This window comes from Vidua macroura, chromosome 4 (genome assembly GCF_024509145.1).
Source record: "Vidua macroura isolate BioBank_ID:100142 chromosome 4, ASM2450914v1, whole genome shotgun sequence".
In the NCBI taxonomy this organism is placed as follows: domain Eukaryota; kingdom Metazoa; phylum Chordata; class Aves; order Passeriformes; family Viduidae; genus Vidua; species Vidua macroura.
Window position 1 is genome coordinate 9,059,822 of NC_071574.1, and position 26,658 is coordinate 9,086,479.

The 26,658-nt window shown below is 39.6% G+C and overlaps 1 protein-coding gene across 1 annotated transcript in view; it reads right to left on the bottom strand.

Annotated features, from left to right (window-relative positions):
* Nucleotides 1-26,063, bottom strand: part of LRBA (LPS responsive beige-like anchor protein) — a 365,433-nt gene extending 339,370 nt beyond the window's left edge. The window contains exon 1 of the mRNA XM_053974943.1: nucleotides 25,646-26,063. Coding sequence (XP_053830918.1) covers nucleotides 25,646-25,864 — 219 coding nt within the window. The 5' untranslated portion in view covers nucleotides 25,865-26,063. The remainder of the gene's footprint in view (nucleotides 1-25,645) is intronic.
* Nucleotides 26,064-26,658: the final 595 nt, after the last annotated feature.

The following is a 26,658-nucleotide window of genomic DNA, read 5'->3' on the forward strand; positions in this document are numbered from 1 at the left end:
GAATAATTAATTTTAAAATCTTGATTAATAAAGGAATGATAATTTGTTGCAACTGGAATAACACTATTTCACAATCAGTGAACAGGATGCGATGGCTTACTCCAAAACCTACTTTCATCTCAACTACAAGGTATTATATGCATTGTTTGTTTCAAATCATAGAACCATAGAAGAAAAAGCAGCTCTTCTTGTAAAGCAAAACTCACACAAAGGCTTCAGCAATCATTTCAGTGTACAGCAGTTTTCTTAATGTAAAACAAACAGTAAGTGCAAAATATGTGTTTTGATTCTGACAAAACTTTGTGGTTTAAACTTTATTCTTAACAAATTTAAGACTTGCACCATCAGCCCAGTAAAGAGTGATTTATTCAGAAAATCTTTTTATTGGTTATGGATTCAAGATTAGATACAGGAAGCTTTTTGCTTGTTTGTTTCACATTTTTCTTTTTTCCATTTGTATGAAAATGCCCATACAAACAATCTTGTTTCTTAGCTGTGGTATTCCAAGCTGTAAAACACTCATTTCCTCAGAAACACAACTGCTGTCTTTTTAGAATTATTATTACAAGACCTCTAGCTCTCTTTAGACTCTCATATGAGAATGAAAATACTGATTCCTGGGGAACTGCACTTAAACTTAGTTCTCTGAAAATGTACTCTCTTTGAATTGTTCAATATGAGATTTCCACTATGAGAAATACCAGTATCTGATAAGAAATGAGTTTTTCTGGGCCATGAAATAGAAACACTTTTTGGAATGAAACAATTCTTATAGATGTCACTTTTTAGAATTGTCAAAGGCTCAGAATTTGTGTTTTTATCACAGGAGATGTAGACCCACTGGGTATACTGGCCCTACTCCCAGCTGAGCTATTTTTTTCTGACACCAACACAACAATCTCCCAGATTTATTTCATAGTCTATCTTGACTTCTTCCATAATCCCTGAAGCACTGCAGCATTATTTCTTGTTAAATGAAACATTCCAAAACAGGGCAGGAAACCTGCAAAGAAGTGAAGGAGAAAACAACAACAGATCTGAAGGCACAAAGAAAAAGGAATTATTTTTAAGGGACAATAAATAGAATTAGAATTACAAACTATCATCTCAGTGAAATAGTATGGTGAGGAGACTAAATCTGAAAGCAAATTCCCCAGGCTCCTCAGAAAGAGGGAAAGGCTGCAGGACACAAAGGGGTTTCAAGGGAACAATGCTGGAGTCTGAAAAGGAAAAACAAGTACTGTTTCTGTAATATATTATCCTGTATTGTAGAAATATGCACAAAAATAATATTTTGCTTGTACCTGTCCCTAGTTTCCTCTTCTACATATATTTCTTTTCTGAGTTTCACTCAGCTTTTCCATAAATATTCTTAGAGCTGAAATCTCCTTTATATAAGTTTTCTTGCACAGTGTGGACTAGGGTTAGAAAACTATTTGTAGTTACCTTGCCTTTTCATTCTTAAACTTTACCTGATCTTCAATTACCACTTACTCACATACATTATCATAGAATCTCAGAATGGTTTGGGTTGGAAGGGATTCTTAAGATCATTTAGTTCCAAGACCCCTGCCATGGGCAGGGACACCATCTGCTAGACCACGTTGTTCAGGACCCCATCTAACCTGCCTTTGAACACTTTCAGGGATGAGGCTTCTACTATTTCTCCAAATAACATCTTCCAGTGCCTCACGACCATCACAATTAAGAATTTCTTCCTAATATTGAATCTAAACTGGCTGTCTTTCAGTTTAGAGCCATTACCCATTGTTCTACCAGTGCAGTTTTGTAAGAAGTCCCTCTCTACCTCTCTTGCAGGCCCTTTAGGTACTGAATAAAAGGCTGCAGTGAGGTCCCCCTGGAACCTTGCCTTCCCCAGGCTCAACAACCCCAACAGCCCCAGCCTTTCCCCCATGGGAAAGGTGCTTCATCCCCAACCATCCCAACACAGGTGACTCAGCATCAATACACAAATGACAAAGCTCCTTCTTCCACCATAATCATCAGTTCAAAAATTAGCCAAAAAAACTTTCTGAATCCTCCTTGCTCATCTCTCTCAGCCTCCAGTAGCTACAATACAATGATGCCAAATTACAGTCCAAGATAATTCTTTCTAAAATGTTTGTCTTGATTATTTCACCACATCCCAAACATGTGGGAACCTTCTGTTCCAGGTGAAATTAAACATTCCAAAATGAAAACTTAAAGTTCCATTTTCCCAAAGGAAATTCAGACAGAACTTAACTTTTTTTCACCTAAAACCGGAAGAAACACTGCTTTTCAACAGATACCTGTCTTCTACTTACTCTGATTTTACTCGTCTTTACTTCTGGTTTTGCCTCTATTTTTCTGTCAAGGCACTCTTCTCAAGCACTTTATTATCTTCTATTCTATGCTAACACTGCTTTCAGCAATCACTGATAGAACTGAACATACAGGCAATTGTAACTCAAGTTGCTTACTTGATCAAAGGTACAGTGATTTGAGAAAGAAAAAAGGGGAAAAGCCTATAAAAAACACAAAAGAAAGATTGATCATAGCACCATTCACAGAATTTGGAAGGGAAAAGAAGTTTCCAGAGGAAATAGATTTTTTCCTATGTCCTCTTGCTCCGATTTAATTTGAGCAGCCTGTACAAAGATTGTCTTTGTACAGAACCAATCTTTGAATACCTTCCTTAGATCAAGTCATCAGGTTTAAAGCCACCCTCATTTTCAGAAGCCTGTAATCTCTGCTAATAATACTTAGCAGATACTTTCCTTGAGTGTCACCTTAGTCAGTTATAGCAGAGCTGCTGGTCACTTCATTCCACTTCTCTTACAACCAACTCTTGTTCTCACACCCATCTATCAATATTGACAACTCCTTCCTCGGGAGTTCATCTCTGTCACTTGTGTCCTCTTCCAGCTCTCCTACCAGGTTCCCTAGCCCATTCAGGTCACTACCCTCAACAATATGAACAGTCTGAAACAGAATGTAAAATAACTCATCTGGTTCTACTGTGCTGCAGTCTACTGACGGAGGACACATGACAGACACCATGAATGGTTTCAAGCATCAGCACTTTATTATTTCCCAGTACGACCTTTTATACCCTCGTCGCATGCATAACACCTGTGTGCCCTTTTACTCTTCTGTGATTGGTCAAGGCACATCAGCCTTCCATGCTTCTCTTTCTTCAATACTGTTCATGTTCTTACATAGCTGCAACCTAGCAGGGGCAAGATTGCCTGCAGCACTATCTGTATTCTTTTACCACCCATTCTCCCACAGCCTACTGCAACTATTTCTGTAATCTTACTTCAACTAGAAGACTCTCCTTACTTCTGCCTCTTATTTTGCTGGTTTTCTCCCCATCTTGCATCTAAAATTACATATTACACCTTCAGAAAACAGCACTGGGGCTTCTAATATTCAGTCCAGCTCAAAGAAAGGCTGAACAAGGATGTGAGCAGCCTGGTCTAGTGAAAGGTGTCCCTGGCCATGGCAGGAGCTTGGAACTAAAAGATCTTTTAAGTCTCTTCCAACCTAAACCATTCTATGATCCTCCCTGCCTTAGTTAACAGGAGTTTAACATTTGTCTCTTCTCTCCTTGTTACAGACTATCTGCATAACTCCAGGGAAAAACAAACCAAACAAATCAACCTCTGCCAGAAACATTAAAAAACAAAACACACTAGTGTAGATTAGTAGCAGAATGTTCTCTGCACATCTACTTCCCTGGTGTTTAATACTGGGCAGGGCAGTTCAGGTACTTGGTGTCTCATGAGGATTCGAGGAAATACGTAATTGCTGTCAGCAGAGATGGCTGGTGAGTGTTTGCAGAGCAGAAACCAGACAATTGACACAGACTGTCACTTCTGGGCCCTCAGTAGCCTCATGCTGAGCCCTGCTGCCACAGAAGCCATTTGTGTCAGGAGCTCCATTTAGCCTGGAGCGAGTACAAGAGCAATGGGATTTTGTTGTGAAGACTTTTGGTTGTTGGGGAGTGGATCCTTGTCACCTCTCAATGTTGTACTGGCACAGTAAGGGATATTGGGCAGCAGAGCTCCTGGACCCAAAGCTTTAACCCCCTCTCTCCTGTGAGCTTTCCTTTAGGCATCACTGGAAAGATGGTTCCAGGTCCAGCAAAACCACTGATCTTAGGAGATCTCTGAGAAACATCCCTGCTGCAGCTCACTAGTGTCCCACCTGTTCATGTCTTGCTGAAGCCAGAGGAATAGAAAGCAAATAGGAATTTTAATGTTGTAGTTCAGATTCTTCATTTGCTATAGTTTTAGCCAAGCTCACTCCTGTTTTCCTGTGGACCTACTCACCCCAAACATCCAAACAAGGATTTAGGGGAAGAAACGATAAATGCCTTGTTGGAGAGATGCCTTTTACGGTTTGTAGTATATCTTTTGTGAGTATAATAATTTCTCTTTAAAATACTTGGATAATCTGGTGCTTTGCCCTGCCACAGAGAGCAGTATTTCAACAGAAGGTGACTCAGCAATACAGATACAGGAAAGGAAATCTATTTACATAGCTAATGGCTGAGCTTGTCTGCCATATCACCTCTGTCAGACTGATGGAGCAGTGCCACGAGTTAAGTTTTGCTGTGCTGCCCATAGGAACTGCATCTGAAAGACAGCCTTTGAGTGCTTTCTCAACTATTTCACAAAGAAAAACCTTCATGGCATTTTCATCTTGCCCTGTGCTTCTGTTCCAGTGGCCAGTAACTTGCATGTTTTAGGGGAAAGTTTGTACCCTGATGTCTTAGGGATTGATTCTGAAATTTTTATCTTAACGTGATCAGCACAGGGCCTTCCCTTATAACTTCTTCTGGCCTGGTGGCTCTCCCCCTGAGTTTGATAGCAGCTCCAAGCGCACAGCGCTTACAAGCTTAGTCACAGCCACTAGATTTCATCCCTTCAAAGAAGTGTCTGTAAAGAACCAGTTATACAAAAGTTGTTTCCTTGCAACTTAAATTAGTTTAAATTCAGTTAGAATAAAGAAAACATTCAGAGATCTTAGGGGAAAAAAAGATAAAAGTAAAAAATAAGGAAATAAAGCAGCACAAAAAGGATAGATGTCTAAACACTTTCCCATCCTTTGGCTATTTAGAAATACATTTTTACAAAAATAAATTAAGTGCTAACCTATTATTTCTGTAAATTAGCATCAAATCCATCTGCCCAAAGATAATGGGATATCAAGACTGGTTTTACACACACTTCAAAATAACATAGTAATGGGTACTTTGTCAATTAATTCAAGGTATTGTCAAGTGTTTTTTGTTCTTTTTCTTTCTCTTAGAAAGGCAACAATGCCAATCACTGCATCATTACTGGGAACTCAGAACTATGCACAGATCTGCTGCTACACACAAACAAGACTGATGAGCACCATCTCATGGGCATTTCAGGTAACAGAAAAAAAGAACTTTGTGAACTCTCCAGTATATGAATATACATTCCAAAATAAATACATTGAAATTGAATGACACAAGCATAATTTCAAAATTTCAGAAGATTAGATATAAAAATGTGGCTCAAATTAAGGATTTTCCAAAAAATCATTCACTGCAAATATACCTGACAGGAAAATTGTCACATTCACACAGGAAGAATTTTAGAAGTATTTAGCCACTAAAAAAAGTATTTATAAGCAGTTCAGTACATAAAATTAATACCACACCCATCCCAAAAAATCCAGTTTCTGGCACAGGAACTCTAAAATAAGTTCTTAAAAAAATAAGGTAAGAGCAGTACCAATAGAACTCTTATTTCCCTTTCATACTTAATTTTAAAAATAACTTTAAAAGCATGATTACACACTTGAATGTTTTCTTTTTAGCTGTACCATAATTAATGACATTCTAAGAGATTGCTTACATCCATTCCAGCAGATCCTAGACTGACTAAAACATGACTCCTTAAAAACAGTCTTGAGGGCCACATTACTCGGGAGTACTTGACATTCAACAATGCAGCTCCTCTGTGGCCTGAAATTTTACCCAGCAACAGCAATACCTCAGAGAGAACAACCTCTTTCACTTGTCTACTAGTTCAGGTTACAAAGACACTCTTGTTGTAGCTCATGACATTTTTATCTTTCTACAGTTAATTGGAAAGTTTAATACCAAATAAATTTATAGACAACTAACTTTGCTAAGTACATTTCTGATAAACAAGATTTTGCTCACTATGGTTTCTGTAAGCTTTATTGGTGAAATATCTTGTAATAGTCACTGTCAAACTAGTTTTACTCCTTTGAGTGCTGAATTTTACCAGCTCTGCATATCAAATGAAACTTCGTTTAGTGTCTTTATTTATTGGATACCAGTTAACTAACAAACCAAGGACTAAACAAAACCAAAAAATTAATCACAGCACTTTTAGCACCACTGCAGAAATCAGAGAATGCAGATTCTGCTAGCACAGGTAAAGCTGCTGCAGGCTAAGCACTCCACTACAAAAACCAGACTGTTAATTCTAGAGCAGCATCATTTTTTAAATTATATGAAGCATTGTCGTTTCCCCCCTGTCCTGAACACACTCTAGTTCTGGGAAAGGTGTTCATTAGAACAGCTGGGACCTGGATGAGGAGGCCACAGCTTTCCAGCCATTGTGTCACCACCTTTGCAATCATTCCAGCACAGCCAAGGGTCAAGCCAGATCTAATATTTCAGATGCAGATCAGGATGACTCTGCGTAATCCCTCCAAGCAAACCCAACAGTGTTTCCTTGGCTTCCTTCCAAAACTCACTCCAACGATCCCTCTGCACAGCCTCCCCAGCACAGAGGCTCAGCCAGCTCCCCACTCACAGTGTATTAGCAAATTTGCCAGTCTAGATCCTCCCCAGTTGATAATATGTTATAAATTACTGTTGCACAACTTGTCATGTCACAACATGAATCTCCATGAAACCATCAGGATCAAAACACAAGCCTTTTCCTAAGTTCACTTTTGCCAGGACAAGAGTATAAATTCTCAATCAGTTGAAATAATTCTCCTAGTTATGACAGGAGGCAGTCCAAGACTGGACTGCAGGGTCACCAATCCTGCCAGCTAACATGGGTTTCCTGCCTGGTAACAAATATTTCAGCTCCATCCCATGAGTCCCTTCTCACATAAAAAAGTTGCCATTAGGGCAAGACAGATTTTGTATGAAACAGAACATAATTATCACAGCTCAGACGCTTCAGCATCTTTCCGTTCCTGACTCAGGCAGGTCTGTACCAACTCAAATATCATCTTATTCTGGTTTCCAGATTTCTCTAATAAAGATGAGAGATTTCTGCAAGGCCAAACACACAAAGTTCCACTCAATGTATCAAGCCAATTTCATTATCTTTGGATGGGCTTTCATTAGAGTACTGAAATTTCTTCCCTTTACAAACAAAAAGTTTATGCAACATTTATTCTAATAAATACAAAATCCAGGCTTTTTAAATTAGTCTACAAGGCTGATCTGCATTCCATAAGATCCCATGGAACTAATTTTAGTACGGTGTTTCCAACATCTTCAAATTTCTAGCAGAACACCTCACATAAGAAACACTTGGCTGTTTTTAAGTTTTTGCACTGTTAAACTTAATGTCACTCAAACCTAAATGACTGCAGGCTTATTGGCAATTGTTCTAAGCTGTCCCCTAATCCACTTTGCCAAGATTTATTATTACACTTAGTCTGCTGACTAACTGCATAAAATATTAGTTGGCCTTACAGTTGATGTTATGCAGGAGGTCACATTAGCACATTGATCCCTAGGTCTTATACTCTATACTTGACACTCTTTCTAGGGATGCTTTTATTGGCAACTGTAAACTTTTAAGTGCTATTCCAAGATAAGCCTTCAGTAGCTGAATCTTAGGAGGAATGTTGCTCTTCTCTCAAACATTTGTATCTTTAACACTTGCACTTCCACTGTTACAAAACAACAGCACCTGCCGTCTACATTCTTATTTCAGCTGCCACAATCATGGCACAGAGTATTACACTTCTAAAGTTGGATCATTTTGCTTCAATGGAATTCTAGGAACTGGTTTTGTTAAACAATATTATAGTTGACTTATACTTCTGTGTAGTACAACAAATTTTTTAAAAATCCAGAAGCGTATCTATAGATGTCACACATGTACAACACTATAGAGAGTAAGACAGGATCATATGCAGGTGAACTTAAGTAAAAAGCTAAAAAAAGACTGCAAAACATTGGGTTTTATCTTAAATTCAAAGAGTCTGAAAATAAACACTTTTCAGGTGTAAATTGCTATGTCTTAATGCACTAAGTACATTGCAAATAGCTTTATACACTTCCCTGCAAACCCAACTTGGGCTAGTCTCCAAATGTAAACATCCCCATTGTGTTATCCAGATCAAGTTAATATAAAAACCCAAAGTAAACTTTTCCTCATAGTGGCATGATGGCTGAGCACACTATTTGTATTACAGAAGACTTTCTGTAACGAAAAACTGAAGGAAGAAATACAAATACAGGTTTTGGCATGGCCACCACATTATTTCAGCTTTATCAATTGATGAGTTATGAAGAGTAAGAAAGAAAAACTGTCTCTATTTACTCAAACACTTGCAGTAAGAGCAATGAGGTCTTGGAAATCCAGCTAAACTTATAAACCCTAAGTTTTCTGTAATACCCTTAAGATATTTGCAAATTATGGGATTTTCCACCCAGTAAAGTCTCAATTTTCCTTCTGAGATTTATGATATATCTTTTTCCTATTTAGTATTTACTTAAGACTGAATTATGCAGCGTGAGTGAAGCAGATTAGCATTTTAGGCACATTAGTCCCTCTCCAAGGGAATAAGTCTTTGGAAGCACATGGGTATCTCATCTATGACTACTTAGCCATACAATTGTAGCATTCTTATTTTATAGAACGACATCACTACTGAAGTATATTTATCCTGTGAAATTCTAGTATTACACACTTTCAAAAAATCATGCTTGTTTGGGTTTTTTATACATGTAAAGGGAAATACTGAAAAAGAAATTATTCAGTTACCAACACTGGGGAAAATATGGAGCCAATGGATGGAAGATGAAAGGAAAAGTATTTTTTCCTTCGTATTTGTCCTGGTTTAGGGCAAATTTGGAACTTAAGAAAGGGATGGGATTATTCAGTGTTTATTTATTATTGGACACATTTTTCAAAGCATTCAGCACAAAATACAATTCTTAAGAAACCATTCTTTTTTCAAAATGAACCCAAAACTTATTTCATCCTTGCTGCCATTCACCTGCCTTCTTTGATGTGCAATGCTGTCTTTGGCAAAATTTTTACCTAAAAACAGCTGGTCAATGACAGATTTGGAATACAAACATTCCTGAGATACAAATATTATAGAAATTGAAGAGTACTTCAATATAAAAACTTCAACTTTGTTCCTTCCTCTCATGCAAATTTCAAGACAAGAGACAGGAGAGGGACACGTGAAACACATTTCTAGTCAGCCCAACCAAATACTAATGAAACACTTAAGCACTTAAGCAAATGTTCACAAAGAAAAGTTACAGAAGAAGAAATTTAAGTTACATTTACCTGTAACCTTATCAAAGTATAAAGCTAGTGTCAATCATGCTCTGACACAATACTGCCAGCTACAGTTTGTAACATTTACAAAACAATTTACAGACAAGCCAGAAAAGAGAACAGCTTTCAATATCTAGAGAACTCTAACAAATGAGCATATGACTGCAACACCAACAAAACACATTCAATAACTGTGCTATTCCAGTGATTCTATCAACTCAAAGATCCCTTCTTTCAAAAACAAGGTAAACAAAGGTTTAAGAAGAAATCAACATTACTTAAAACATAATTGCTATTACATTTACTACATAACTGAATCACAAGTATCGTACTGAATGTCACCACCCTTCCAAATCAAAAGGTCATATGAAGCAAGGTTCTACTCTTGATTTACACACTTCCCATTAAGACAACTAACCAGAGTGCTGAACACTGTATCCACCTGTTTCTTGAACTGGTTCAAGAAACATCATGGACTTCATGGACTGTTTGCAAAAGTTTGGAGCTAATTTAGGTGCATAACTCTGGAGCCTGCTGCAAATCCTGATGCCACTAAAGAACAATCATTACAGTGTTTCTCCCCCTTTCTGCATGTGGGCATGCAAGAGGAGAGGCTGCTGCAAACATAGTGCAAAGCACTAACACAGTTCTAGACTGAGCAGAAAATACACAAGAAACAGATAGTAACAGCATTCTCTCTGAGAAAACTTATCAGTGGCAAGCACTTCATCACCACCAAAGCTCTGCACTGAGGGGACCAACGGAGAAAGAAGAGGAATATGGAAAAAAAGCTACAGATAAAAACCCCTCTCCATGGCAGACACTTAAATTCCTCAAATACTATGTACTCATTTGCTCAGCAACCATTTTTAATTTAACTGAGTTTATCCTATTATACCACTTTAACTAAGCTACACATGGCACTACAGATGGTGCTAAATGACTCCAGGTAATCAGAAGAATGCTCTTGCGAGATAACAACATTTAAGAAGCGATAAAATTAGATTTCTTTTTCTCGTTACGTTCCAGTCCTATTTCTCACTGTGTTTAATACAAAACTAATTTCAGCTTTATAGCACAGTAACATTTTTGGAACCCAAAAATATGTGAATGAAGTCAGTCATGCAAAAACTGGGACTTTGTTAGACTGTCATAAATAACCTGAGAAATGCATCCATTTAAGGGAGAATTTTAAAGAGTCTGGTAAGGAAACAGGAGGAAATTTCTCTGTTTATGCCTCCTATTACTCCAAAAATTAGGAATAGTTTTTATTCACAATACATAAAAATTCTACATTTATGAAATAACCCAATTTACATATTTCCATATTTAATATGCATTCAGTCCATGAATCACTCTACTAGCCTTAATTCTTTCCATCAAATCCACAACTAGAGTCTCATAAATTCAAAAACATCATCTTAGGGGACAAGGGACCTTCATTTTTTTTCAAATTACACTAGTCCAATTACCAGTTCAAAAAGTTTTCCACATTGTGAATATAAAAGCTCCTGTTTCTAACCTCAGCTGCTGGCAGAAACCATGATTATGGCCATCTGCAGTAATGGCAGTGACAACAGCTGCAGCCAAAGCCAAGCAAGTCAGATATTTCAAATTATAAGACATCTGTCCTTCCTCAAAGATCACCCTTCACACCTGGCATTTGCTGCACAAAACTAGGCAACTTAAAGATTTGTCCACAATGGATCTGCTTCACATGACATACAGGAACTCCAAACTTTAGCTGCTAACAATTACACGTTTCTGACTTCAGATTTGAAAGCCTGAGACTTTTAACTTCTTCCTCCATTCAAAGCTGCTTCTTTAGTATGCACACTCTAGAGAATGAGCAGATAAAACAGAAAAACAATTCCCAGTGTCACTTTTAGGACTAGCAAACAGGACTACCTCTGTATTTGTATGCTTTCTTTGGTAATTATTTTTTCAATACAAAGAGCAAATATTATTTCTAGCAACACATGTTAATACAAACAGCAACTATTACTGTTCCTCATACGTGTTATTCTTCACTTCAAAGAAAAATAAAATAACCATTTTGCATTCGCACAACTACTATTATTTGGGTTTGGTTTCAAGAAAATATCACACAAGTTCTAGCATGACTTTAGGTTTTAGAACACCCTACTTTGGGAACTTGTTTGCACAACCCAGCCTGTCTCCTGCCTTTACAGGAACAAGCCTCTCACTGCACTGTCAGTCACCAAGAACAGCTTTTGTGTTCAGTTCCCCTTGCATAACTAAGCACTATGTAAAGTAGTGATTGGCAATAAGATTCTCAACACAAAGATGATAAAGTCCTGTAATTTCTCACTGCAGTTAGCAGAAGGCTAACTTTCGGGACAAATAGAGAGTTTCAACAAAACGCACAAGTTTGTCATTTTCACAATAGATTATAAAAAAAAAAAAAAAAAGTTGCAGCTCCTCACCCCTAAGTCTACCAGAGGACTTGAGTGTTTACAAATTTTCTTCAATGACAGCCACTGTTACGGGACAGGTCACAACCACAGCAAGACAGAAATCTCAAACAACACAGCTTCATATTCCACACCCAAGTTGTAGTGATACCATCCTTGCTGGAGCTTCCATCTATATAACCTCATTTCAGGTTTTAGGTCATTGCTTTCTGAAGAGCTTCGGTCACAGTTGTAACAGGTTAAAAACAGCTAAAAAATACCCATATTGCAAATTACATGCTTTAAAAACTAGACTTCCCACCTCCTTTTTTTTTTCCAAAATTAGGCAACTACTGAATTAGCACAGCAATATCTTACTGATAAACTGGCTTTTCAGGAATATTCCTTTTATGGTGTTCACAAAGTGATTAACAGACACCCACATCATCTTGGAACACTAAAGTTTAGCTCATTTGACAGTTTCCCAATTTCTAGTTCTCAATTTTTACTTTGTTTTTAAACAGGTTTTTACTTTTTGCCATATACTCCATCTCAGGAATTTGAAAACAAGTATCTAAATGGCAACCTACACATAGCAAGTACCCCTCAGAGGATGTTTCATGACTTTAGCTAACAGCAGTGAAATCCTCCAGTATATCCTGATATGTATTGACAGATAATCGTACAATCACAGAATCACCCCACCTGTTTAAAACACAGGGAGAGTAAAAGAGAGGGAAAAATCAGTCCTTCATAAGAAGGACAGCTTGTTACACCTTCAGAATGAGAACCCATTTTCAGCCTTCCAGCTGCCTTACAACAGAATTTGCAGACGAAACAGAACTAATTCTGTGTACACAAAGTAGAAGAACAATGGGTACTGCTGAAACTGCAATACTTCATTCCAGTCTGTAAAACTTGTGTGGCTATTTGTTGGAAAAGTCACATTCTGAGTTACAACAAACAGAACAAATGTTTTCCTTTCTGCCTTGTAAATGCAAAAGGAATTCAGACTTCACAGAAAAACACAATGCAACAAGCATAATAAGGCAGCTCTAGAGCCAGGTACTTAGACTTAATACTCCTTGATTATCAAGGAGGAAAGAATAGCTGGTCCAAGAGTGGGAAGCCCAACACGACCGTCCTCCTTTTCTAGGTTCTAACTCAACTTCCTTGATAAGCCTGACTGCACCCAGCAGAAAAAACACATTTGCTGCTGCTTTGAAAGCACAGAATCACAGAACGGTTTGAGCTGGGAGGGGCCATAAACATGACCTAGCTCCAAACTCCCCACTGTGCACAGGGATGCCACCCACTAGATCAAGTTGCTCAGGGCCCCATCCAACATTGCCTTGAACATCCCCAGTAGTGGGGCACCCACAACCTCTCTGGGCAGCCTGTGCCACTGCCTCACCACCCACTGAGTAAAGACATTCTTCTTGACATCTAAGCTAAACCTGCCTGCTTTCAGTACTGTCTGTGCCGTAAGAGTGTGTGTGTTAGAAGATCTGTTGTTATGTGACAGAAGGCTGAACCCACATGTCTCTGGAGCACAGTGTCACAAAGTGCCTGCAAAAAAAGGGTAGAACTTCAGAGAAAATCCTTGAAGATTGCTTAAAACAGAAGACACCGGGCAATCTTAAGGTATGAACCACTCTTCAGAGCAACTTCTCCATTATCTTAACATCTTTTCCAGTACACATCTGACTGTATAAATACCTTACAGGGTCACAGCACCAGAATATGGAAATGCCTTACAGAGATCACAACTATGTCACACATAACTAATACTTCATAATTATAGTTGCCATCCATACATTTGATTATTCTGTTTTCTTTGACACCATGGTTAATTTAACCAGAGACAATTAGCGTGTATGCTCATAAAGGGCAATAATTCCTCTTGGCCAAATTATTAACCTTCCTAAACAAAGGTATCTTTGCCTTCAAAATTCTGAGTATTAAGACTGAGGTTCAGGCACCTTTTAATATAAAAATCTGCACATACAATTATTGGAATTGAGAAATCCTTTACTCTGCATCGATCCCATTGTTATAATGATCAATACCTGTTTTAAGAATCCATATGTGCATTCAAGCATTCTTTCCAATTTGCACAGTAAGGTCACAGGCAAACAAACCCATTTAGAAGGATCCTTGGTGAACAAAACTCCTTAAGAGTTGAGAAACAGAATTCTAACTACAACTCTAGCCTTGTATATGCGAGCAATAGAGCTATAGGAAATATTAAAGCTGACTCTTAGAAGCTGAGAAGTTGAACATCCAGCTGGAAAATTACTATAAATGAGCATTTAAAGCTGTTCACCTCCTTCCCCATATACCTACTTTAACAGGAAACTGAAGCATCAAGATCACTCAGTGCTACAGAACTCAAACGCACTGCCAACCCACAGAAGACACACTGTAAGTGTATTTCAAAGCTAAAGAGCTATTCTGCACAGTAGGTATCATGCATGGTGCAAAATGGTAACTGAGCCTGTGTCTGACCAGTCCCATTGTAAGTAATACACAGCATCATTGCACAGAAATATTCTGTTCAGCATGATACTGGAATTCAGCTACAAGCACGGGAATGAGGCATGAAACACTCATTAAACCCCACATGTCAGCAAAAGCTACAGGATAGTGTCACACTACAGAGCAAATTAAAACACTGACACTAAACAATACGTGACAGAGATGGCACAAGCCAAAAGCCACAGAAATAACTCCCTCTTGTGCCACCACATATAAATTAAGTTTAAATTTCTGGCACTCTTGTGTACTTGAAAGTGGGTTTTCCCATGGAGGTGAACAAAGACTTACAAAATCACCAAATGGTTTGGGTGGGAAAGGAACTTAAAGATCATTTTGTTCCATCCTCTCTGCTATGGGCAGGGACACCTTCCACTAGACCAGGCTGCTCAAAGCCACATCCAACCTGACCTTAAATACTGTCAGGGTGGAGCATCCACAACCTCTCTGGGTAATTTGTTATTCTGTGAGTGGCCCATCCATCAAATTCACACCTCTCCAGTTTATAGACAGGGATATTGTGCCAAATGCTTTGCACAAGTCCAGACAGATGACATCAGTTTTTCTTCCCTCATCCACCAGTGCTGCAACCTCATCACTGAAGGCAACCAAATTTATCAGGCCTTTTGATTTGCCCTTAGTGACACCTCGTTGGCTGTCACCAATCACCTTCTTATTTTCTATGTGCCTTAGCACAATTTCCAGGAGTATCTGTTCCATGATCCTGTAAGACACAGAGGTGAAACTGAACAGCCTGGAATCTCCCAAGTTCTTCCTTTTTTCCTCTCTTTTAACACTGGGAGTTATGTTTTCCCTTTTCCAGTCACTGGTAACTTCACCAGCCTGCCACAACTTTCCTAATGGGACAGATGGTGATATGTAGATAGTCAGGATTTGAATCCAGAAGCTTGAATTTGAAACAAATAGTTTATAATCAAGTTTTATAACAGCATAACTACAGTGATTAAACTAAACTGCTCATGTGTGATATTATTTTATGACAATTTCTTTGGGCTTGGATGCTCCTCTAAACTTTTACTTCTTCTTCTATTCCTACGTCTAGAATGAAAGAGATCTCAACTACTCCTTGCATACCTAATTAAAGAATCCCTATAGACACATCCATCTTTAAAGAACAGCAACGAAGACATCAAGACTAACTCAGCAACCAAATGAAATATTGGGGCTTTTTCCTCCATTTCCACTTTGCATCCAGTACTCCAGGTTTCTCAATTTGCACACGCAAAACTCAGCTGAGGGAAAGCCTGAACTGACAAGTCTGCTTGTTGCAGTCACCTACATCATTTGACAATGTGAAAATTATTTTCACCACATGCCTTTTTTTTTTGGAGGAGGGAGCAGACAATACACAATGCTAACTTGTATCAAGAAGTGTTATATTTTTTTGTTACATTCTTTCAATTTCTTCAAGATCCAGTTGGAAACAGGGACACCACTTACCTGAAAAATGACAGCACCATCATGAAGCAAGAAACCCAAGTTTCTGCCATCTAAATTCTGTCTTTTTGAAATATGTCTAAGCAACTCTAGTGATATTTCAGTCACTGGACAAAGCCCTTCACCTGAAAATAATGCACTTTACAGGAATGAAGTCAGGATTTGGTACATTACAAAGAAGTCTTTACTAAAGTCCTAACATGCAGGCAAGAAACCCAGTCTTCCAGCTCCAAACCTTCCCTATCACATATGAGTGACTAGAAAACCTTATTCAAACACCTTAACCACAAGGTCTGATATTTGTTTCTTTCTGTGCCTTCTCCCCATACTCATGAATCTGGCTGGTTTTGCTGTTTATGAGCCTAGTCTTTGCAGAAGAGGTGTTACAAGTGCTCCTTTACAAGTCACTCACAGCACCCTCAATCCTGACAAATGGCAATTTGAATCTCCTCCTGCTAAGGGGAGAAATCAGGGTGGCTTTCATTTCCCACAGAGGTGAGACTTTATCAAATCAGCAAAACTCCCAAAGAGCCATATATATTCCTCTTTACAAGCAGTACACAGGAAGGGCACAAGTCTTCAGCACCAGGTCTCAGATGAGTCATGGAATAAACATATCCCCAAGGCAATGTTCCTGCCAATCAGCTGATCCACAGCAACTGCAGCACACAGTGGCATTCAGAGATTCCCAGGCTGCTACAGATTCCAGTGAGTGCTCAGGATTCACTTCTGCAGCCAAGGATGAAGGTAACAGGTGCCAGGTCATGGAAGAGGAGGCAAGGGGGCACAGAAAGGACAAAGCAGTGTCCTGGTGTGAGGTTAGGCAGTGGATAATCTAGTGTGGCACAAGATTGAGACCTTATTTTTAAGGTAGAAATGGGCAAGGAGACATGGCAATAATTTCCTCATAAGCATTTACTGACTTATACAAAGATGTGAAACTGCTGGTACAGTTTCTGATCCTGAGAACTCTTTTCACTGCACATTACTGTTCAGTTGAGCACCACTGCTACCCTGTTTAAAACAAGGACATTTGAAGTGTTAAAGACATCATAGCTTCAGAAGGTGACCCTTGCTATAGATTACAAATTGGACAGAGAATCTTTTGCAATTCCAATTGAAATATCCGTTCCCAGCATCTCAGGTGTTCTCCCATTCTATAACAGCAACAATATATTAAAAACACACATCTCCCCATCTCATGTTTGATGGTTCAAAATACATTCTAAAAAATGCAATCACAGTTACTCAGTTTTATACTCCATATCAGATACTTAAAAGCTAGGCATTAGGGAACCTAAATTACATACTGGAACCAAATCCTACAGTATAAGTAAGCTCCCATTATACAGGGAGAAAAAAAAAGCTTTTAAGTTCTTTTCAATCAAGTTCACAACGACAACTAGAGACAAATCACATGCTTAGTTTCAACAAAAACACTAGCAGGAGGCAGATGCTGACTGGACTAATAGTTTCCATTTGTTTATTTAACAGTCATGCACCATTCACAACATTAGTCATTTGGTTCTCATGCTCCACTCAATGGCATTGTTTTAAGGCTCATCAGCAATTCTACTTCTGTATCACTGGCCATATTTTGTAACTGAAGTCTATGATTCCACACAGAAAACTTTTGGGTTTGGTTTGATGGGCAGGTGGGTGGGGAAAGTGTGTTGTTTTTCAGGTTGGTTTGGGAGTTTTTTGGAGGGAGAGGGGATTGTGGGTTTGGTTTTAGGGGGGTTTTTCTGGTGGTGATGGTTTTTGGTTAATTTTCTTAAGCACCGATTGATTCCAAAGTCATCAACAATCACGCAAAAAACAATTGTCCTTAGGAACACTGTTTTAACCCCAAGAAGTGAAAACAGCACAATTTAGAAGCTTCTCTAATAATAGACTACTAAAATTTTAAAGTTGCAGGATCTGCAAAGCCTTTATTCAGCAGTTCTACAGCAACAGGGTTTATCTCACTCCTTACCTATCCCCACCCAAATTATACTTGGGAAAACTGGCAGTACAATTCCCACCCAAACATACACAGTTGGATAAAGGAGCCAATTTGTGAGGGGCTTACCATGCAAACATTCTGCATCCTGGACTCCATAATTACACATATCCCAGTTTACTGTGACATGCTACTGGTTCTCTTCTTGCTGGTCTTTTATTACAGAAATGCCTTCCTGCTGCAGTTACCATCTTACCTGCTGCTTGCTGGTGCTTCTTGTCTTTCAGGATTCCCAAAGAGAGAATAAATAAGCTACAGGTCACCCCATGCATTCTTACAGTTACTGTTTTACAGGGCGAGTCCACAACAAACCTAGAAATTTGGAGTATCTAAGTGGGGCAAATAGAATAGGCTCCATTTAGCGAATTTATCTCAGTAATTTCTGTCCACACCTCAAACAACAACTGCTGATGGAAAAAAAGGAAATGATGACACACACATAACACACTTTCATCGTACAGATGAGTCCTACACCGTTACTCTGGTTTTGATTTCCAGCTGCAAAGGAAAGATAACCCAGAAGCTCTTCCAGTCTTGATTTCTTCAGTTACATCAACAAAGGAGAAGAGGTTTTTGCCTGAACAATTCAATTCCAGCTTTTCAGTCACACAAAAAATAATCTGAATTTTCTGCCTTGATGCATGTGGAATTTTTTCCCTAGTATTATGTAGAACACAAAAAATCAACAAAACTATTCATATGCAGACTGCAGTAAAGAGACTTGCAGCTCAGACTCATGGAACATTTACAGGAGGCAACAGAGCACATCCTATTCCCACTAGCAATTCTCATTAAAATATCTTCTCAAGGCAGCTATTAACAAGAAAATCATGCCTGGGCTGCTCCCAGCTCCCCAGTTACTACTAGGGGAATCCAGTGCAACAGAAGGCATTAGATTTTTCTTCTCCATAAATTAGTTTCTATTTAGAAACTACTTATGCCTATTTGTGAAGCTCTGGAACCTAAAGCACTGTGGCAACGTAAGCTCTTCACAAATTAATCCAGGCTCCCAGTGTCAGCACAAAGCCCCCAGTGGCTCAGGGAAAGGTACTATTGCAACTCCTGCAGTATCATCATTTGGTGAGTTTGATTACAGCAGTTGTGCAAGGATGCATCTCGATTGCTATCTGCCCTAAGCACAGAGCACTGCATGCTGGAAACTGCAGTCTCCACTGGCCACGCAGAGCATTCACAAAGCAGGTGGCAATAGTATCCTGTTTTACCATATTCATGGAGCCCTCAGTCTCCTGGCAAATGGCCAAAGCTCACAGACAAAGCCTGAGCATTTCCCAGAGTCAAATGAAAATGGCCAAACTAGCTTTTGGATGGACAGTAACGTGCTCTAACCTGATAGCAAGTTCACCAGAAAAAATCCAGAATTCGTTAAAGCAGAAACGTAATCTAAATTAGGACATTAGTAATTAGGTCAAGCTAATACCAAAAACCATTATGCAAAACGTTGCGAAGAGGCCAGCGAGGCCTCCGGGGGCTGGGGAAGACACTTGAACAGCAGAAAGTTAGCTAACTGTAATTAGTGATTATGAACAAAAACTTTCTGCCAGATTGACCCATTTAAAATAAATAGAAGTTCTTTAAAAAGATATGCATAAATTTAATGCATGTAAGACTGAATTTGACAGAATAGATTTTTAAAGAAGACAGAAAAAGACAGAAACACCAAAGGTAGCAAGAAATTATTTCACATTCCAGTGACTAAACAGCAGAGCTTATTTCATCTGTGCAATGGATTAAAACTTCTTCCTTAAGGCTCATGAAGAACTTGATGACTGCATGAAGACAGAAGCTATCAGTGCTTTAAGCTGCCAACTTATCTAGCAAAAAATAAAAGGTCAGAGCAACACGTCAAGTGAGAGGCAGCTCAGAATGAGCACAGTTTCACCAAGAGGTGGTAAAGCAAATATACAGATAGTGAATGAAACTACAGACAAAGCTCATTTTTATCTTTCATCAGATGTAAATCCATAACACATGCCAAAAAAAAATATCAGGCCTGATGATTTTATGAAGACCGGGACTTCTCAGCAAACTTCAGCATTTGAATGTACACCTGACTACCACTGAGTACTGAACACTGCACCAAACCAACAGTACCTCAAAAAAGAACTGAGCAAATACTTCATCTTTGATTTTCCTCAACCTCCAATGATCAGCCAATACAGCAATTTCAAAATCCTTCACTCACACTCATCTTCAAAGAGATTATTGGAGGAGTGAACCAAAGCGTGCTGATTCAATATGCATTTATAAATATCCATTTTTGTATCACTCCGCAATATCCAGCCTTTGTGGCAACCTTGACATGCCATCCACCTGCTTCCCTGATGCTTTTGACTAATTTCATTCTATTCTCTAATCCGCAGATGCTTTTCCTGAGCCAGTCCATATGGCCCCTAGGTTTCTGTGCTCTCTGCACTGCTGGGTCAGGCCTATGGTCCATCCAGCCCAGGACTGTCTGGCAGAAGCAGCAAAAAAACACTACCCAGAGACAGCAAAGCAACTGCAATGGAAACCTGACTCCCTCTCCTCTGTTACCAGACACCACCTAGAAAAATCTGTCATTGAACTGATGTGTTCCACTCTAAAAGGGGAGTTCTAAGCCATGCTATGAACATATTTTGACCAGGCTTCCTTGTTAAAAATTGTCTAACAGATTTTGCATTATTGAGAAAAGATATACATAAATGCCCAGCTCAGCTTTGCTTTTTTGGCTTTATGTTTGTACAGGGTCTATTAATGTCAGTACAAGATGCCAACACTGCTAGAAAACACAAAGCATGTTCCAAGGCTTTCACAGACACTTGAAATCTCAGATTGGACACACAAAGCTATAAAAGGCTGGCAACTTAGTGGAAACTAAGCAAAACTGAACACCTTCCCATGCAGTCTTTAAAATTTTGTCATCCTACATTGTGTTTTAAGTTGCAGTTACAGAAGTGAGTTGATACTGCAGCCAAAGTACAAACCAGCTCCTCTTCAGAGCCTAGACAATTTTCTTCTACATTGTTGCATGCCTAATTAAAGACTGCCATTACCACCTCACTACATTCCACACCTTTCTCAGCCAACCACAAAATTTCCCTCAGTTCCTGCATATACTACATAGAGTAATATTTCCATTAACTACAAAGTAATGTCCAAGTTGCATCAACACCTGAAAAAACCCCAATATGTATCACTTCAATAAGTCAAAACCATGCATGACCTTGAAGACAGCTGACTGTTCAATTTACTATGATTTTTAAAAATATCCCCTACAAGCCTGACACAGCTAAAGCCACAGACTTACCTTATCATCTGTACTTCAAGTGGACAGAAGTGACTGAACTAGGATAACTGTAGCCAGAGGTGTATATACTGGGAAGCTACTAAGGAAGATTTCATCTATTAAGAAATACACAATATTCAGTGATATTCTGGGAGCTACTTGGTTACTCTCACTTGTCATCAGCATTGATAAGTTTATGTAGAAAATAAAGTCTCTAAAAACTTACAATAATGTAATGAAAGGAATGCATTGTTATAAAGACTTTTATTGTGGATTTTTACTAGCACAATACATTTAATTCTATCAGCATTAGCTTTGGGGGGTTTCTACAACATGATACATGCAAAGTAAGTCTGTGACAAGAGACAAGAAAAGGGGAATTCAGACTTCATAAAAACCATTATGAGTTACAGTGTTCTAGTTGCATTAGTGTGCCAATACCATCCAAATTAGAAACCTGATGTATCAGCAGGAAAATAATCTGTAAGAATTTTTTTTAAGTTAGTTTGAATATCTGTTGGTGGTTTTAGTTTGTCTGGCAGAAGTGAGAGCTGACAAATTAAATTTACAAAATTTAATCCTCTGCTCCTCAGATCCCATTATTCTTCCTCCAAAGGTGCTAAAAACTTGTGTTTCTTTCTCATTTGCACTTTGTCACTCTTGGTGAGGATCTCATAAACCATGAACAGAATCAGCAGCAACAGCACGTTTTCTTCACCAAAGAGAAATTTGGGGAAAAAAAGTCTTTGCAACACAGACTGAGGGGAAAAAAATTGAACCAAATAAAGTAATAACCGATACCATAATCAATAAAACAATTTGAAGCACTAAAGCTTTTTTAAACAAAACTGGCTTAGAGCTATTTTAAGTTAGTAACAGGTCCCACTGTAAGTAATTTATTTTTTCATTCTATCATCTCCAACCAGGAGGGTTTTTTTTATTTTAATGAACTAAGGGGGGGCAAATATGAAAACAAATATGAGGTAATGAACAGGAATTCACTTGATTTGTATGTAAAGGAAATTAAAGGAGTTATTGCTGCCCAAAGTCAATTAAAAATAAAATTCACAATGCATGAGGAATATATATCCATAGTTTTGCTTAGTCTGTCTAAAAAAGTAACAGAACAGATTAATACTTGAACAAGAACATGCTTTCAAAGTTGTCCACAGAATAAACAGTTTCTTGAAAGTCCCTATTTCCCTCTTCACTTTTAAGAGGTGCTGAAATGCACAAAGACATATTCAACGTGGGCTGAGAAGCTGTGTTCATTGAGAAAACTGACCAAAACAAAGCAGATCAGCTTGTATATTTCTAGGAGTAGAATTACCAAAGACAACAAAACAAGACTAGTAGAGTTCTGATGCTAGAATTGAGCTCACTAAGCACTTTGTTACACTGCCGGACAGAGAAAATGTCAGAGGTGGCTCTCCAAAATCCAACACTGCTGAAGTGAACAACTTATTTGCTTGAGTAATCAGAGCTACAGAGGCTTACACTTCTTTAGTAAGCAGCAGATCAATTACTGTGCACTTTAGATTTTTGACCTTGTGAGTCTTTCACATATAGAATGTGACCATCTCTTAAAGATGAGAAACATCAAGACAGCACTTCGGTCTTCTCTTGATAACCGCCTTACGCTACAGCAAGTTGGAAGGGCATAACTAAGAGCAACATGTTTTCTCAAGAAATTCAAATTAGGGCACCTAACATCCCCGAATAATCTCTTCACATTTGAGAGTGATTATGCCATAAAGAATAAATATGCTAAGCCACCTTTCCACCCAGACTGGCCCAGCCCTCCTTGCACTCTGCTCTAAAGATGCCTCAAATTAGTGACCAAATAAAACCCCAGATAGCGTAGGTGTCCTCTTTCCAAATCATGAGGAACAGGCTAGCAGATCTCTGCTCCCATCCCTGGTGACTGCAGCTGTGAGTCACCACACAGAACGAAACCAAACAGGAGGGGATACAGGGCTTAACCCCATCAGGCAACAGCAGATCAGGGCATGACTGTCATCCCCCCCCGCTCAACCTGCACACACCCAAGGAAACACGCTCCCAAAGCCATTGGGAAACAAACTACCAGAAAAGCGAGAGCTAAGAGTCACCTTTTCAGATAAAATTACAGATTTTCTGTACATCCACACAGAGAAAACCAAGTACACCAGTGCTAACCAATACTTGACTTAAATTCTGATCAGCGTGATTTCAGAGGTATTGACAAAATGGTCACAGGTAACAAATAAACAGAGACAGAACTCTGTGACAGATGAATAAGCACTGCTTTGAAGGGAGACTTCACATCCCTCATATCCCAAAAAGCTACATCAATAAGTCAGCTTTACAGTTTTTATTAAAAAAAAAAAAATCTAGAAAATAATGGCTTTCTGTAACAAAAATTACAAATTTGTTGGCTGGTTTGATTTTTTCAGGATTTTCCAAAATACCTGATTTGTCAGCTAGCTGATGTTTCCCTAGGACTTAGAGAAATCAAGGGGCCTACTGTTTTTGCTACTGCTCCAAAATTCGGATTTTCTTCTCACGTATCCAGGCAAAGTGTCCTTACTACCAAACTGTTGGCTGTGCCATGACAGCCACCAGCTGATAAAACAACACAGGACATGAGCATGACCTTTAGCCTCCCACACAGGTGTGCTGAAATGGATGAGGAATCTTCTCAGAGAGGTCAGGGTTGCTGTTTCACTTGTAGAAGAAGCGAGAACACAGTTTCAAAAATTTTCAATGCCAGAAACTCTCCCCGTCTATCTGGGAAATGAAGATCCAGGAAAATGCAGTCCACAGGTCAAATTCTCCAGACCTCTTAATCTAAAATCAAGGGTACTCTAAATCACGCTGAAGTTTTTGCTCCTCTTTTGTCCAAAATGGAGCAGAACAAAAATCACAGGAATCAAGGAGCTTATATATTTTTAATTATTTTGCTGAACCTCTTTCCACTGCTGCCATAAAATACACCTCCAGCACGCTACTCAAAAGACCACATGAGAAACAAAGTAAAATTTAACACGTTCATGAACAATTTCCCCTTACACAAGTGTCCTAAATTCTAAATTATTCACCAGAATTTCCTTTTGAACCTCATGTCCATATATGTGAGCACTGGGTTTAGTCCAGGACATTGTCAAGTGAATTCCAAGTAACTTTAATCACTTCCTCATACTTGAAGCATCCATGAAACCTCTGATCTGCACTTTATTTTTATCACTACGGCCATTCCCCTGTATTGAGATTTTCATGCAAACAATCTAGGGCACTACACTGTTAATGCAAAAACATCCCAATACAAATATTCATCATAACCCAAAAAGACAACACCGAAAAACATGAAACAGACACTGCACACAAATACTTAGTGACCACTGAAACTTGCATGTAGCAAAGATTACAAAAAAAACAAAATAACTGAAATGCAAACAGCATAAAAAACCAGTATGACTTCTGCCTCAACTTTCCTTGCTACTGAGCTTTATATTATTAAATGGTCTCACTTCCTGGTTTGTCAGAAACCACATTGTTTTAGAGCTGCTCACTCAAAGGAAGAAGGAGGGACGATAATTGTTTTTAGAGATGTTTTAAGACCTCTGGTAATAGCAGAGTATCTTTGTAAACTTGAGAGTTTTTCTCCTAATATTTCATCTCCTGCATCAAGGAAACATTACTTACTAGTCTAATTGCTTTAAATTAGGCAATTTAAAGCAATTGGCCCAAAAAGTTCAGTGGTATATATTAATTTTGTAGCTTCAACAAGGAAAAGTTGTATCCTCAATGTTTAGTGAGATCTGTTATGAAAGAAATATTAGATACAGCCACACAGCATTCAAAAAATAGCAGCTGAGTCCCTAATTCAGCAATTAAAAAAAGGACACTGAAACCATATTCTTCCCAAAAAGCAGACTGTGTAACACATGTTTGAATGAACATCCTGACACCCTCACCCCCTGCACACAGAACATGGACGTTCCACCTACTTCCAAAGCCAACAGGAAACAAGAAGGGATGTAAACATCTTTGAAAAACTGCTTTGACTTAAAACAGTGTGTATGTTTTGATGACAGCTTGAGTTACTAAATTAACATTTAACTTTCTTGTTGAGTACACCTGTTAAATGTTTAAACATAACTATACACTTCTCATTCTAAATAAAGCAACAATTTCTCTGAGGAAAACAAAGAAGAAGGATGCTTACAGCTAATTCAAGTATAAGTATGTCTATAGACTCATTTGCTTTTTTTCCAGCTTCTGTGGCAAGTAAAAAGAACATGGTTGAAATCCTACATGGTGAAAGTCTAAACATGTACAGAAATATTAATAGAAAAATAGTATCAAAAACCCTGCAGATTCCTCTGCACACTCATGCAGTTTTTTCCCCTAATTCAGGCAATCAACTTACCAGGTTAAACACAGTGTCGACTATGTCTCTGTTGGACACTTCACCAACTTCCACCAGTCCTGTCAGCACAGCAAATTTCATCTTGATGCCTCGGATAGGGACACCTGGATTCAAAGGCTGCAGCACACTTCCCCCTTCAGCACCATTTCCTCCTTTTCCCGCTCCTCCTCCTCCATCATCACCTGTTGGCTGAACAACTTGTTTGCCTTCACTCGCCATGGCCAGTTCACCGCAGGCTACGGCTTCCAGCGCCAGCTCCACACGCTCGCCGCTCTGGGAAGACCTGGTCAGCCGGGAAGGTGAGCGGCGGTCCTCTGCTTCCTTCCCTTGGGCTCCGGTTCCCGAGGAAAGCGGCGTCCGGCGGGGGAGGGCGTCGGGCGGGCGGGAGGACCCGGAATCGCGGCTCTTTCCTCGGCAGGAGGCGTCTGTCACAGCGCTGCCCTCGGGCAGGTACTCGCAGCCCTGAAGGACAACCCGAGGTGTGTTTCAGCCCGCGCTCCGTCAGGCGCTGCCCACAGCCCGCACGTCCCGGCCCATGCCCCGCTCCCGGCGGGAGCCGCCCTGGGAGCGCTCACGCCTCTCCCCGCGGAAGTGCTCCCGGACCTGCCGTGCTCCGAGCCCCCACCTCAAGCGTTTAATCTGCTTTTTTCTCCTTTTTTTTTTTTTTTTATTTTTTACCTAGAGAGAACACGCTCCTCCTTCCCGCCCGGCTGCTGCCCGCCGCGGCCCCGGCTCCGCTGAGGCACGGCCACGGGCAGGTGCAGCGCCCCGCCAAGTTCGCACTCACCGCGGGCTGCGGAGGGGGCGCGGGCTGCCCGACGCGCGGCTCCGGGGCCGGGAGGCGGCTGCACTGCCCGGCTGCGCTGCGCCGCGCCGGCCGCCGCTCCGCCCGCCCAAAGGCGCCTCAAGTTCCGCTGCTGCCGCCGCTGCTGTTGCTGCTGCCGCCGCGACCGCCGCCTCACAGCGCGGTCCCGGTCAGCCTCATCTCCTTCCTGCCGGCGCTGCCGGTCGCT